General features: G+C 36.6%; 1 protein-coding gene across 3 annotated transcripts in view; it reads left to right on the top strand.

Moving 5' to 3' along the window:
* Nucleotides 1-14,465, top strand: part of DOCK11 (dedicator of cytokinesis 11) — a 174,718-nt gene that overhangs the window by 48,395 nt on the left and 111,858 nt on the right. For all 3 annotated transcript variants that reach the window (XM_016124435.2, XM_016124433.2, XM_016124436.2), the window contains exons 7-9: nt 7,142-7,276; nt 9,439-9,616; nt 10,015-10,094. In XM_016124435.2, the coding sequence (XP_015979921.2) occupies nt 7,142-7,276; nt 9,439-9,616; nt 10,015-10,094 (393 nt within the window). The remainder of the gene's footprint in view (nt 1-7,141; nt 7,277-9,438; nt 9,617-10,014; nt 10,095-14,465) is intronic.

Consider the following 14,465-nt stretch of genomic DNA (forward strand, 5'->3'; position numbering starts at 1 on the left):
TCATTGTGACTCACAGACAAATGACAGCCTACAGAAGCTATGTGTCTTCCCTCCTATTTTATCTGTGCCTTCTTGATGTGCTGTGGTTGACCTTGGTTTACAGATCTCTCTGGGGCTGACAGATTAAAGCAGGACAGCTTGGTACCTTATAGAGAAAGACGTACATCCAAGGGTCTTTATTCATCTAAAACTTTTGGGATCAAAAACAGACTCACAAATATAGAGGACAATCTGGGGATGGCCAGAAGGGAGGGTGGTAGGAGATTACGGTGAAGGGTTAAAGAAGTACAAATTAGTAAGTTGATAGATGGCCACAGGGATGGGGAGCATGGCATAAGGAATGCAGTTAGCATTAATGTAATGGTTAGGTGGAGAGCCAGAGAAGAGAAAGAGAAATTGGGGGCTTGTTTTATAAACTATATAAGTGTCTAACCAATGTACTGTATACTTGAAACTAATAATAAAATTAAAGAGAAATTATGTAGCATCAGTCCTTTGACAAGTTCGAAATGATGCACAACCACTTTGCTTTTACAAAGAAGTCCAAGTCCTTTTCGTGGAGATATTGACTGTCAAAAATAAGGGAATGTAATAGCAAGGAGGGAGAAAATAAAATCATGAGAGAAGGTGAAAAAGAATAAAGATGGTTAGAAGAGATTCAGCGAAATCCAGGAGATAAAAGGGAACCAAAAGACTGCTACTTTATAAGGTCTTTTGAGAACCCAGCCACATGCCCTGTAATACAACGTGAATAAGGTAGCCAAAAGAATTCATGTATGGGCTGATTTAGAAAGCTAAAACTCCTTAGTTAGCTGCTGGAGAGTTTTCAAGAACATCCAAGTCAATGGGTGATGGGCTTCAGGGCAAAGGGGACTGATGAAGGAACTAAGCTGAGTTTTTAATATTGGAAGATTATACAGCCCAACATTTATGGAATAAAATTTGCATTTTTCCCAATGTATATCTTCTCCCCAGTTCTAGTCTGTTGTTAAGATATAGTCTTCACCATTTTCTGCAATTGTCATTATTTTCCCAGAAGTGCTTGCTGAGCATTCCCATTATTGGCTGAGAAAGCAGCCCCGAGGAATTCAGGCTACAGGAGAGAGGCTAATGATGGGTATCACTCTACAAAAGTCACATTCTTGGTGCCCGAGCACTTCTTTTTCACTGAGGAGGATGCTTGCATCATGCAGCTCTTGTAGAAGCTCTGTTGGTTGTCTGGGTGCCATGACTACTTTACTCAAAGCTTATAATTTGCTTTGTTCTTGGTGCTCATGTTAAAGCAAGACAAGCTTTGTCATAGGTGATTAATTTCCTTAATTTGTGTTTTCTAGTTAATGAGAACACTTCAATTCCTGAAAAAGTTTTAGAGAGAAGTTTAAGATATCATAGAAAAGAAATCCTTTGACAAATTCTAATCCTCAAAGAAACCTATTCATTTACATTCTCCCTCAGGTAGCTGCTAGAGACATCTGCTTTTTTCAGCTTCTTTCAGTATCAGTGAAGGAATTTAATGTGGAATAGTTGGGATATTGTACATGACCTTCCCCTGGTATTTATAACTTTTTCCGAAGGGATATAATGACATATGGAATAAGGAAGAATCTGCTTTCGAGAGTAGTTTTTTATTAAAGAAAAAAACTGTAGGTTCCTGGCCAACCTTGAGACAACCCACCTTTATGCATCTTCTTGGCTCAATTTCGTCACATACCTCTAGCTCCCTCCTCTCCATTTTCAGCAGTTAAACGTTGAAGTATTTTGGTATATTATCGGGGTTGCAAGTTCAACTGCTTGATATATGACTCACTTTTGGTGCCCTTTCTCTTCTTTCATTTTTCTTTTGAACAAAAGAGAGTCATTTGTTATATAACCAGAGTCTAAAAGTCCTCACTTTTTAACTGTTAGGGGAGGGCTTTTTCCCTTCTGCACTGGGAGAACAACAAACCAAAAGAGTATTTTACCTAAGAAAGCACACTTGATATTAAAATAATTGCTGGGAGGCCAAAGGTCACTGTGTTTGTTGGAACAAAAAGAAGAGAAAAATCTTTTATCTTTGATATGCATTGTATTCCCAAGTCTACCACACTCTCCCACAGCTAACAAATGGATTACACTCATTTTACGGGTAAGGGATTTTAATTTGTTTTTTTTTTTTAATGTTTTGTTTTCCCTTATTCATCGATGACTGTTTAAAACCATTTATTAGGGGCTTCTCATGTACCAGATCCTATTAGGAAATCAATGAATTCATCACCAAATATATATTGAGTACTGGTACAAGGCGTTAGCATTGCAGAGGGTGAAGAGAAGTGTAACATGTAGAGCTTAAAACCTATTTGGGGAGATGAGACACAATAAAAAATAATTATCTAAAGGTGGGGTAGATGCCAAGTGTTATCTGTATTCAGATTACTGTGATTTGGGGTCAGAGAAGACTTTTTGAAGAAGATGGGGCTTCAAAGGAAGAGAATCAGAAAGAAGGCGAGTGTGGCAGACAATATACATAGAGCAGATATGTTAGGAGAAGTTGGGTAGTTATGGGAGATAAAGTTGATCAGGTGCTTTGGTATATCCCTGTGCCTAACATGAGGATGATAATGGTAACTGCCACACAAGGTTGTTGTGAGGATTAAACGACATGGAGAAAGCACTTAGCCAGAGAATATAACAGTAAGCATTCCACAGATGTCAGCAATTGATATATTTTATATTATTAGTAGGATTGTGGGAGTGCTTTGAATGCCAGATTGGGCATGTGAGCTGTACAGTGTGGGTAATTGAGGGTCATTGAAAAATTTGAGCAGAGCCATGATATACTGAAAATAAAGCTGTTAATTGCCTGAAACTAAATAGTTAAAAAATCTCCAGCGCCCAGATATGGTGGAATTATTTAAGAAAAACTATTTGATTTTTAACTTATTTCTCAGAGGTTAGACCTACATGATATATTAAAACTTGGTAAGACTGTAAAATGATATGGTGGAGAGAGATGAGTGATACATTAGATTGCCAACCTGCTGGTAGGGGTTCTCCCATAAGATGAAGTTCCTGACATTCTGCTATAATCAACTGCAACTCAGTTTTCTGGTAAGTTGTGGGGTTTTCTTTCCCATTGTTTCTTTCATCTTTGCTTAGAAAAACTCTGACATCCAATGTGTCTCTTGTTCTCCTCTTGCATTTTCCCTTTCCTTGCTGATCCCCTCTTTTCTGTTCTGAGACATTAGTCAAGTAAGTTATCCTGGCCCCATTTTTACATTGCTCCTGTCCCACCTACTTTGCTTAAAAGCCTTTAGAGCATCCTTTCTCAGGGCTCCTGATTCATGTAATTTAACAGAACATAATTAACTTCTAGGTAACACATAGGTAAACACTCGAGATCTGTTATATAAAATGATAAAAAGCTTTCCTAATTTGAGGATACTGGGCGCTCACATTTTCTTGCCTTCCATCTTTGATTCAGCTGAGTGACAAAAGGCCTTTGTTCCTTCCCCAGAAATGGTCATGTGGTAAATGTTCAAACGGTTGTCATCCAGACAGCTCACGACCCTAAGAATGATCTCTGGCTTCCTCTCTGTTTTGTTCTTCTTGGTGGTCTCAGTGGGCCCCTCATTAGGATTCATGCTTCTCACTGAGTAAGGTGGGGAACTTTCAGTTGGGTTTACCATCTAGGCAAAATAATGTAAAGAGGAGGAGAAGGGATAATATGGGCATTACAGAGAAACACCATTCTATTGGATGAAACTGCTAGAGAATCTATGCTGGAGCACGAATTATTCATTTATTTTGCAAAAGTTTATTGAGTCCAGGCACTGTTATATATTGTATAGGTACTGGGTGTATAGCACTAGATGAGACATGGACCTTAGCAGTCTAAAAGAGACAGAGCAAATAAATATAAATGAATAAGATACATTTGAATAGTGGTCATTTCTATGAAAAAAATAAAATAGGGTGCTGTGATGAGGGTAGGTGGTCCTAGAAGGCCTCTCAGAGGAGGTTAAGATTCAATCAAAGACCTGAAAGAAAGAACAGAGTGAAAAATGTGGGTAGGTGTAAAAGAGAATTCCAGGCCAAGGGAACAGAAAATGCAAAGACCTGAAGGGGCTTGTTTGGGGTGTTTGAGGAATAGCAGGTAAGCCAGTGTAGCTAGAACAGCATAATTGGAAATATAATTTCAAGGCCAGATCATGCACATCATCCCAGGCTATGGTGAGGATTTAGGGTCTTGTTCTAACCTTGATTGGAAGGAATCCTTTAGAGGGTGTGGGCAAGATTCTCATTGTTTGTCACATGATTCCGATTCCAGTTCTACCATTTATTTGCCTGTGTGAACTTGAGTGAGCTCTTGGCCTCAGTTTGTTGTTATTTAAAATGTAGATAATGATTCTTATTCTCAAGTGACATTAAAAGAATTAGTTATTGGTTACAAAGGCCTTGAGGCCTTCAGATGAAAGTTATGATATATACTATCACTGTTCTATATAATCATTATTTTAACAGCTGTCTTCTTTTTGAAATGGAAAAAAAAAAAAAAACAGTGTAGACCTGTACCCAGAATAGCAACATCTTGGAAATTTAAAAAATGTCAGGGAAGTCATGTTTCTGATTTTCATTTTGGTTCCATATGAGAGATTTGGGCTACTTTTCTTTGAAAGATACCTTCAAAGCTCCCTGGAAGTTGAAACCTAACATGTATCATAGAATATTAGAGTTACAAGAGACCTTAGAGATTTTACAGATCTATCGTTGGGTCAGAGTTTGATTTCTAAAGAAATGACTTTAAAAAACTTCCTTACTATACAAACTGTGCTTCTAGCCTATAGGAAATCACATGGGGAGGGTGGCCCCCAGCCTAGGAATGCTGGTGTGTTATTTATTCGGTTTCAAAAAAAATATTTATACGTCAAGAAAAAATGATCTTACAGGTCTTTGCATCTATCCCATCATTTTACAAGCAAGGAAACAGAGAAGCAGAGTCTTGAGGACAATTTCACTGCTGTGAGCAAGAGTGCTGGAAGAAAATTAAGATCATATGACTTTCAGGCATCTATCTGCCTTCTCCCTAGATTCATGAGCTACCTACCTCAGTGTCACATTTAGACATAGTTACAATGTTACAGGAAGTGATTTACTGTAATTTAGATCCCTTTCTATCTCTATTGTAATGATGTACTTGGCTAATATTGGAAGTGGCAGCTGCCACAAAACGTCTTTCCTTGATGAGGCAGCTGTACATGAAAAAAATTTCACAGACTATAATTTGACTCTGTGCCACAAATGTTTGCTCTGTATTTTCCCTTTCTCTGCCCCTCTCCTTATTGCAGGCTATAGATTCTGCAAGTAGATTCTACAGACTGTACCACTGAATCTATAGACTTGGAGTTTTTGATTTGATCATAGTTCAGATTCTAATCTGGTTATAATTTTTTCATATTAATTTTGCTTGGAAAATATTTTAAGTTTTTTTTTCATACATAATTATTGTAATTTTTTAAGTGATGTTTTGTTTGAAATAAGCTCAGTATGTAATTTTAGGTCTTCTGGTCCCATCATTTTAATAACAGATGGAAACCATTGTCATGAAAATAAGCAAATATATATGTATGTGTATAAACACACACACATATTTACACTCACCATTATGATGAACATTTTCTTGTGTATGAATCCAGATTTCTTCAATTATAGCTTCAGTAAACTTAAAAGTGGATGAGTCAAATATGAGAATATATGTATGATAAACACACACTTTCTGTACCTTTATATCCTAATGCGGTAACATTTACTTGATTGACATTGAAAGACAAAGTGATCTTTTCTATTTGGACTGTTTTTTGTTGATACCACATGGCTACTCCCTGAAATAGAAGCTATAGCATTTACCAGTTTAACCTGTTAGGGAGTTCCTCACATTGGCGTATTTTTGTCATTCATTGCAAATCACTGATATTTAAATAAGTCAAAAGTATCTTTAAGCATATTAGTTCTTTTTACTGGTTTTCCTAAAAAGAAAGGCCCCTTAACATGTTCTATATTTTACATACTCATGCTATGGAGGAATAAATTGCTGACATTTCAGGTACTTTGCCAGGAATAGAGTAGTTTTCAAGAGTGATCTTGCCAAATAGTAATCTTTCTACAATTAAAGTTTTTAAAATAGAAATCATACTGGGTAATTGGATGGGTGATTGAAAATTGCAAGGTTAAATCATAAAGCAAACTTCCCCAAGTAAGACAAGATGTGTTGGGATGCATTTCCTCAGTAATCGCCAACAGTCTATTTCCTAGTCTCTCTTCCCATCCTGGAGAATTTTACTATAACAAATGCTTGGCACAGTGTGCAGTTTGTTGCTTATCGAAAGAAGCATAGATTCATCAGAGAGCTCTTAACCCCTTTTCTCACCTCTTTCATCAGGTCCAAGACCCTTTTTAGGGGAAAGTAGAGGGGCAGCATGAATGAATCAGGCTGTCTTCTTCTTTTTCCCCATTCCTGTGGGTTTTGCTATGAATTGTAGTAATAGGCTACTCCTTAACTGTTGTGAATCCCTAGTTTCAAATGAATAGTACAATCCCATTGGGCCTATGGACTCAAATCTCAGCATTTAGAGCACTCACCAACAACTGCTAGGTAATTAATGACACAGTGTTTCCCTGTGAGAGCAATATTAGCTGGACTTTCAAAAGTGGGGTCGCTGGAACCAGCATAGGTGACTACAGTAAGATGTGCAGGTAAGACATAAATATATGATTGAGGGGGGTTTGTGTATGCATGTAATATTTATGTTTACACTTGGATTTGTGAGATGTGATGGAAATTGTAGGAATCCAGTCACAGTTTTCAACTAAATGGGAAAAGTATGTATGCTATAGTGAAATGGATAGTGATTCAAATATAAAAATAAACTTTAAAGTGTTAAAACTTCTCTAGATAATTGTTTAACTGAGAGTAAATCACTTGACTTGAAATTCTCCATCTTAAAAAAATGAAGATAATTATAATTCTTAACGACTTCTCTGAATTGTCTGAAGATCATCTAGCTATAATGCCTTTGGCTAGCTTTTCAAGGTTTTTAGTTCATAGAAGCTGTTCAAATGCAATGTAAATGTAATAAAGGTATCTGCTGTTTTTTTTCTCCCATAGGTATTCAAAAGACGGTATTTTTACTTAACTCAACTTCCTGATGGCTCATACATTCTCAATTCCTATAAAGATGAGAAAAATTCAAAAGAATCTAAAGGTTGCATCTACTTGGATGCCTGCATTGATGTTGTTCAGGTAGGGCTGTAGAGGTAATCTTTCTCTTTCTCGAAGAGGATTATTAATCACGTCTTAAGAATTTCATCTTTCTCTCTTAGTTAATGGCATCTCATCCACCAAAAGGTTCATACTAGACACCTCAGAATCCTCTGCAGTTGCCCTACTCTTGCTCTGTGCCAGTATTCAAGTGTTTACCCAGTCTTTTGGAGTCCGGCTCCCAAAGGACCTCTTAAATCTCTCACCATTTTTCCTTTCTCACTGCCTTTCCTCTGATTCTGCCTTTCCTTCTCTCTTGTCTAGAGTCTTACCTTCCTGGCTTATGATTTGTTATCCTGCTCCAGTCCTAAGACATAGATGGAGTCCTTTACTTGTCTGCTCAAAACCTTTTTGTTCTTGATTTATTGACTCACAGATTGAGATCTAAAGCTCCCATCATGGCATTGCGGGCCCACAGTGAATGGGCCATACCCTGCTTTCTAACCTCATCCTTTCTGTGTCTCCTTATACATTTTGTGCTCTAGTCATACCAGGCTAAGCCCTCCACAGAGTTTCACATGTATGTGCCTTTCTTAATTTGTTTGCTTGACCTTTTCTTTCCCCTTCTGTTCTTGTTTGATCCTTATCTTTAAAGACTCGGCTCAAATGGCACTTCTCCCATGAGATGTTTTCTCTTTTCTTCCTCATCCTTATACCCACTAAATGAAATAAAGCTCCACCTCCCCTGTGTGACCACTTTGCTTTTTCCTCTATCATACTCTAATTTGTGAATCTTACTCTAAATGCAGGTAATTCTGCACATTCATTTTTGGATTATAGGGACCATGTCTTATTCATGTCTGTGTCCTCTATTATTAGCAGTGTTGTGCACACAGTAGTGACTTAACAAATGTTTGCTAATTCGAATTACTGGGGAGACACAGACAAAGATGGGGTGGGAAACAGGAAAGAGAGATGATCTAAATAGGAAGTCAATTAACCAAAAGGTAGGAGTTATTACTTTCGAGCAAGGGTAGCGTAGTTGACTAGAAGGAGCACTGGATTGATCAGAAGGTACGAGATATGGGTTCAACACCCTGAACCTACCTGAATCTTAATTTTCGAACTGTAAAGTGAGATTAATAATGTCTATTTACTTGATCAGACAGGATTATCATATAGATCAAATGAAAACACACTTGTAAGAATATGAAAGTCTATATGATTATAAGGTATCTTTTTTATCTGACTCGAAGAAAGAGGACACACAATTCCCAGATTTTCTCCATTAGCTCTAGTCTTGATTGACCTTTATTTAGAGTGTTCCCTGATTCTGCTTTCATGTTTTTATGATCCCCACTCCCGGGTATTTTCAAGTACATAAATCTTTATGACTGCTATAGCAGTTTGCCATTTTTTACTATACTTTGAAAATGAGGATTAAATTTCTTGGTTCCTTCTTGAAAATTGACTATACAATGAAAATTATTCATGAGCCTTTCTTAAAATTAATGCTGAGGTATTTGGGAGAGAGAATGTGTCATTTCTTTGGCCATAACAGAAGGTGGTAATGTAAAAGAATGTCATTATGTTTGAGAAAAGGAGGAGTCTCTTATTTGCCTTGTGTGCTAGTATTCAGCATAAGCCATTTCCATATTTTTTTACTGTGAGCCACAATTTAATGTAAACCAACTACAGTCTTTTATGCTCCTATGATGCATATTATGTGTCATAAACCGAATTAGGTATCGATATTGCATTTTATGGATTGATATCAAGCAAGTACCAGATTTATTTCAGGTGACATTTAAGCTTGTTTTTAAGGGCTGATTTTGAACATCTATAAATATGTCCGGAAAACTTTAAGCAGAGTAGAAATTGTAAAACGTTTGCTTACTTTTATGGTGGTACTTTGATTATCTGAATGTTGAAGGATGTCAAAAGGCATTAAATGATAATACTCACCCAACATGTAGTATTTTTTGCCAACTTTGTACATATACCACTGTGCTCAGAGATATGTTCGACATGGTCATTCGTCGGCTTGGAATTTTTGTTTCTTACTGAAAGAAGCAATTCTTTCATGAAAGTATTGATGAACATATCTGCTATGCTGAGGTAAAAATAAATAAACTGATGAAGTCTAATATTAAAAAGGCAACTAAACTAACTGAATACATATTTTTTTTTCTTTTTTCCTCTAGTGCCCCAAAATGCGTCGTCATGCTTTTGAACTCAAGATGTTAGATAAGTACAGCCATTATCTGGCTGCTGAAACTGAGCAGGAGATGGAGGAATGGTTGATAACTTTGAAAAAAATTATTCAGATCAATACTGACAGTTTAGTGCAAGAGAAAAAGGAGACAATAGAAACAGTACAAGGTCAGATTTTTTAAATGATTTGTTATTGAGGTAAAACCCTTGTCTTTAATCCATTGGAATGTCTGTTGTTCAGGGTGAATATAGTACTCTTAATCTTAAAAGTTGACCTAATTCTTCATTAGCAGTGACTATGGAGATGGATAGATTTATTTTATTTTATTTTTTTGAGATGCTGCTGCATGGGCTCTGACATATGAAATATAACCAGACTAAAACTGATAGGGAATTTGTGGAACATTTTCAAAAGTCCATTAATATTTTCTCTTTGCTTTCATAATCAAAATTTTTTGCAATAAATCTAGTAGGAGAGGATGGGGAGGAAGAGATAGGATATACCTCTTAGGTGATTGGTAATGGTCTGCATGGTTTAGAGCATTTGCTTCTTAATGAATTTGCAGATGATGAAACTAGCAGCCAAGGAAAAGCTGAGAACATCATGGCCAGTTTGGAAAGGAGCATGCATCCGGAACTAATGAAGGTACATCTTTTTATGGGAGCTTGTCTTCAACTTACAGGGTTACATATTAAAGTTTTAATGCTGGATTCCATTTGACAATATCATCACTAAATTAAGAACCACAGCAAATTAGTGAAACAGGAAGAGATTTTAAGAAAAGTTATACTCCTAAAGTTGGACTTGTAATTGCCAACTAACAGTTTGGAAAATCTTATTTTTTTTTCTAGATGCCAGAAAATACATCTAGATTGTTGTGACTTTATTGATACTATGTGTTACTTCTTATTCAGTTTAATTAGAGTCATACCTCAGGATCCTCAAGGTATGGGTTCTAGGACCCCGAGGACTACCAAAATCCCTTATATAACATGGCATAGTATTTTGACATGACCTACACACATCCACTTGTATACGTTAAATCATCTCTAGATTACTTATAGTATGTAATACAAAGTAAACATGCTATGTACATACTTGTTATACTGCATTGTCTAGGAGATAATGACCAGAAAAAAGTATTTACATGTTCAGTATGGATATGACCATTGTATGACTAATTACATAGTATACGTCAGCAGCAGCATACCATTAAAAAAATATTTTTGGAGAATGGATTAAACATGTTGGCGTGAGAGACATTCCCAGATCTCTCCCTTTGAAACAACAGTAAGCAGAACATCTAAAACTCAACAAAAAAACATGCAAACTGCACACCAGCACATCTAAACATAGGATCTGCAATAAGAGCTACCACATAACTCCAAGTGTCTGGTGATGGACTGGGAGAAACAAAGAAACTGCCTCTCATAGCCAGAGCTCCCTGTAAGAGGAGGGAGAGGGGAGAAAGAGAGGTGAGTTCCCTGAACAGCCCTCCCTGAGAGTGCTATGAGCTCCACGTGGCCGACGGCAGTGCCAAATCATCAGGGCAGAAGGCAGAGAAACAGGGACAGCAGAAGAGCGGGGACGGCAGAGAAACAACGGTTGATTTTTACCAGCCATGGTTGCAAAACCGAGGCTAAGCTGCAGCCTCCAACCCTCAACACAGAGGGCTCCTCCCCCCATATCCTCCGATATAAAATGCTACAGAGCTCCAGGGGAATCTGAGCAAACACTACCGAAACTATCACCAACACTGACAGGAACTGAGACTGATAGTAGCAAGCATGATTAAAGATCTATAAGGAAAAAAAGACACTATTAACACTTTATATAAAGCACAGATCCAAGAGGCTTAGACAATACCTACTGGAAACCAAAAGAAAAACACCTTTTTTTTTTTTTTTCTTTCTGGGAAAAGAAAAAGCAGAACACACTTCCATTAATGCCCAGGTAGAGAAATAGTCCATTAAACACTATGAACAACCAGGGTGACAAGGCAGCTCAGAAAGAAAGAGAAAAATCTCCAGAAAATAAGCTTACAGACAGAGAAATATGCAACATGAATGACAGACATTCAGGGTGGTACTTCTGAAAAAACTCAGTGATATCTGAAATAAATCATATCACGAATTTCAGGAATTGAAAAAACAACTAGATGAGCAGAATGAGTTCTTTAAGAAGGAGATTGCAACCCTCAAAATGAACAAAATAGATTTTATGGAGATAAAGAACATACCGCAAGAACTGAAAATGAAATAGCAAGCTTCGGAAATAGAGTCGAAAAAATGGAGGGAAAGGTCAGTGATGTCGAAGACAAAATTTTAGAAGTAAATCAGAAGGAAGAAGATGGAGAGCTAAAAATGAAAAGTAATGAGAGAAATACAAGAAGTAGCTGATACCATCAGGAGAGGAAACATCATAATAATAGGCATTATCAAAGGTGAGGAAAAGGAGCAGGGACTAGAAAGCATTTTTAGACAAATAGTTGATGAGAATTTCCCAAATGTAAGAAATGAGCTGGAGCCTGGAATTCAAGAAGTCAACAGAACACCCAATTATCTCAACATAAAAAGGCCTTCACCAAGACACATCATATTAAAATTATGAAAAATCAACAACAGAGACAGAATTTTCAGGGCGATCAGAGAAAAGAAGATGGTAACTTTATTAAAAGAAAACCCGTTAGATTATTGTCGGACTTCTCAGCACAAACCTTACAAGCAAAACAAAAAATGAAATCAAATATTCGAATTATTAAATGAAAAGAACTACCAGCCTAGAATAATGTATCCAGCTAAGCTCTCCTTTAGAAATGAAGGAGAAATTAAAGACCTTTCCTGACATACAAAAGTGGAAGGAATTGTCCATTACGAGGCCTGTACTACAGGAAATACTGAAAGGGGTCAGCTCACCTGAGAAAAAAAGACAAAAAAATGCATAATTAGGAGTAAGGTAACTATCAGGCAAAGAGAAGCAGAGGAGTACAACCCTTATTAAGAACAGAGCATTATAAGCTTAAGAGATTTGCTGTAGCAAGATAGTAGTGAACATTCAGCATACATAGGGACAAAATGAGACAACTATGACTAAAAAGGGGAAGATTCAAAGATCCAAATTTGCAAAGGGGAATGGAGATAAAAAGGCACATGCAGGAACGACTGTATATATACAACTATCCTTTTCATTTTCGTAATGGTAACCACAGGCCAAAGATTTAGAACTGAAGTATAAAACATAAAACAGGAAGGACCAGAGGGAAAACCCAAAAAAGCCAACCAAAATAAAGAAAGCAGAAATCCGAGGTCAAGGAAGCAATGGAAACACCAAGCAACCAGAAAGCAAAACATAAAATGGCTATAAGAAGACATCATATTTCAATAATCACCCTAAATGTAAATGGACTGAACTTACCAAAAAAAAAAAGGCACAAAGTTGCAAGTTGGATCATTAAACAAAACCCAACCATGTGCTGCCTCCGGGAGACACATTCAGTTCCAAAGACAAATAAAGACTCAAAATGAAAGGGTGAAAATTGGCATGTCAAGCAAATGGCATTCAGAGAAAAGATGGAGTAGCAGTACTAATACTGGACGAAATAGACTTCAAAATCAAAAAGGTAAAGATGCTGAGGGACACTTCATAATGATAAAGGGAATCATACACCAAGAAGACATAACACTTATTAATATCTGTCCTCCCAATTAGGGAGCCCCGAAATATGTAAAGCAATTACTAACAGAACTAAAGGGAGAAACAGACCAAACCACTATCATAGTAAGGGACCTAATACCCCACTGTCAGATATGGATGGATCATCCAAACAGAAAATTAATAAGGAAATAACATCCTTAAATGATACATTAGACCAACTGGACATAATTGACATATACGGAGCCATCATAAAACAGCTGCTTATACATTCTTCTCTAGTGCACATGGAACATTCTCAAGGATTGATCACATACTGGGACACAGAGATAGCCTCAACAAATATAAGAGGGCTGAACTCATACTAACCATATACTGTGATCATCATGCTTTGAAATAGAGACCAACTGCAAAAAGAAAGCAGAAAGAACCACAAATACATGGAGATTAAACAACATGCTACTGAAGAAGAACTGGGTCACAGAAGAAATAAAAAGAGAGATCAAGAGATAGATAGAAATGATTCATAATGATAGTAGAACATATCAAAACTTTTGGGACATGGCAAAAGCAGTCATAAGAGGAAAGTTCATATCATTACAGGCCTATCTCCAAAAACAAGAATGAGCCCAGATAAACAACCTAATGCTTAATCTTAAAAAACTAGAAAAAGAAGAACAGATAAAGCCTAAGGTCACCAAAAGGAAAGTAATCATCAAAATTAGAGCAGAAATAAATGAAATTGAGAAGAAAAAAAAAACAATAGAAAAAATAAACACAACAATGAGCTGGTTAATAAAATTGACAAACTACTGGCAAAAACATAGATGGACCTTGAAACAATCATACTAAGCACAATAAGCCATACAGAAAAGGTTGGAAATCACATATCACATCTGTGAAATATAAACCTAAAAGCAACAAATAAACAGGACAGACACACTCATAGACACGGACAATGGACTAGTGGTTATCAGGAGTAGGGGGGAGGGAGAAAATAAAATGTTAAAAAAAATTTGTATATATAGTATGAAAAAAATAGCATAAAAATAAAATGTATTTTATATATTTTAAAATAAAAATATAATATATACTTAAATTTTTTTAATTTAAGTTTATTGGGGTAACATTGGTTAATAAAATTATACAATTTTCAGGTGTTCTTTATAATTTGACATCTTTATAGTCTATTGTATGTTTCCCACTCAAAGTCCATTTTCCTTCAGCTACCATATATTCGATCCCCTTTACCCACTTCATCCTCTCCCTACCCCCCTATATTTGACCCTCTATACTCTGTCTACCTCCCGCATCCTCTCCAATACCCCTACCCTCTGGTAACCACTAGTCTACAGTCCATGTTTG

The sequence above is a fragment of the Rousettus aegyptiacus genome, unplaced genomic scaffold (assembly GCF_014176215.1).
Source record: "Rousettus aegyptiacus isolate mRouAeg1 unplaced genomic scaffold, mRouAeg1.p scaffold_m13_p_9, whole genome shotgun sequence".
In the NCBI taxonomy this organism is placed as follows: Eukaryota; Metazoa; Chordata; class Mammalia; order Chiroptera; family Pteropodidae; genus Rousettus; species Rousettus aegyptiacus.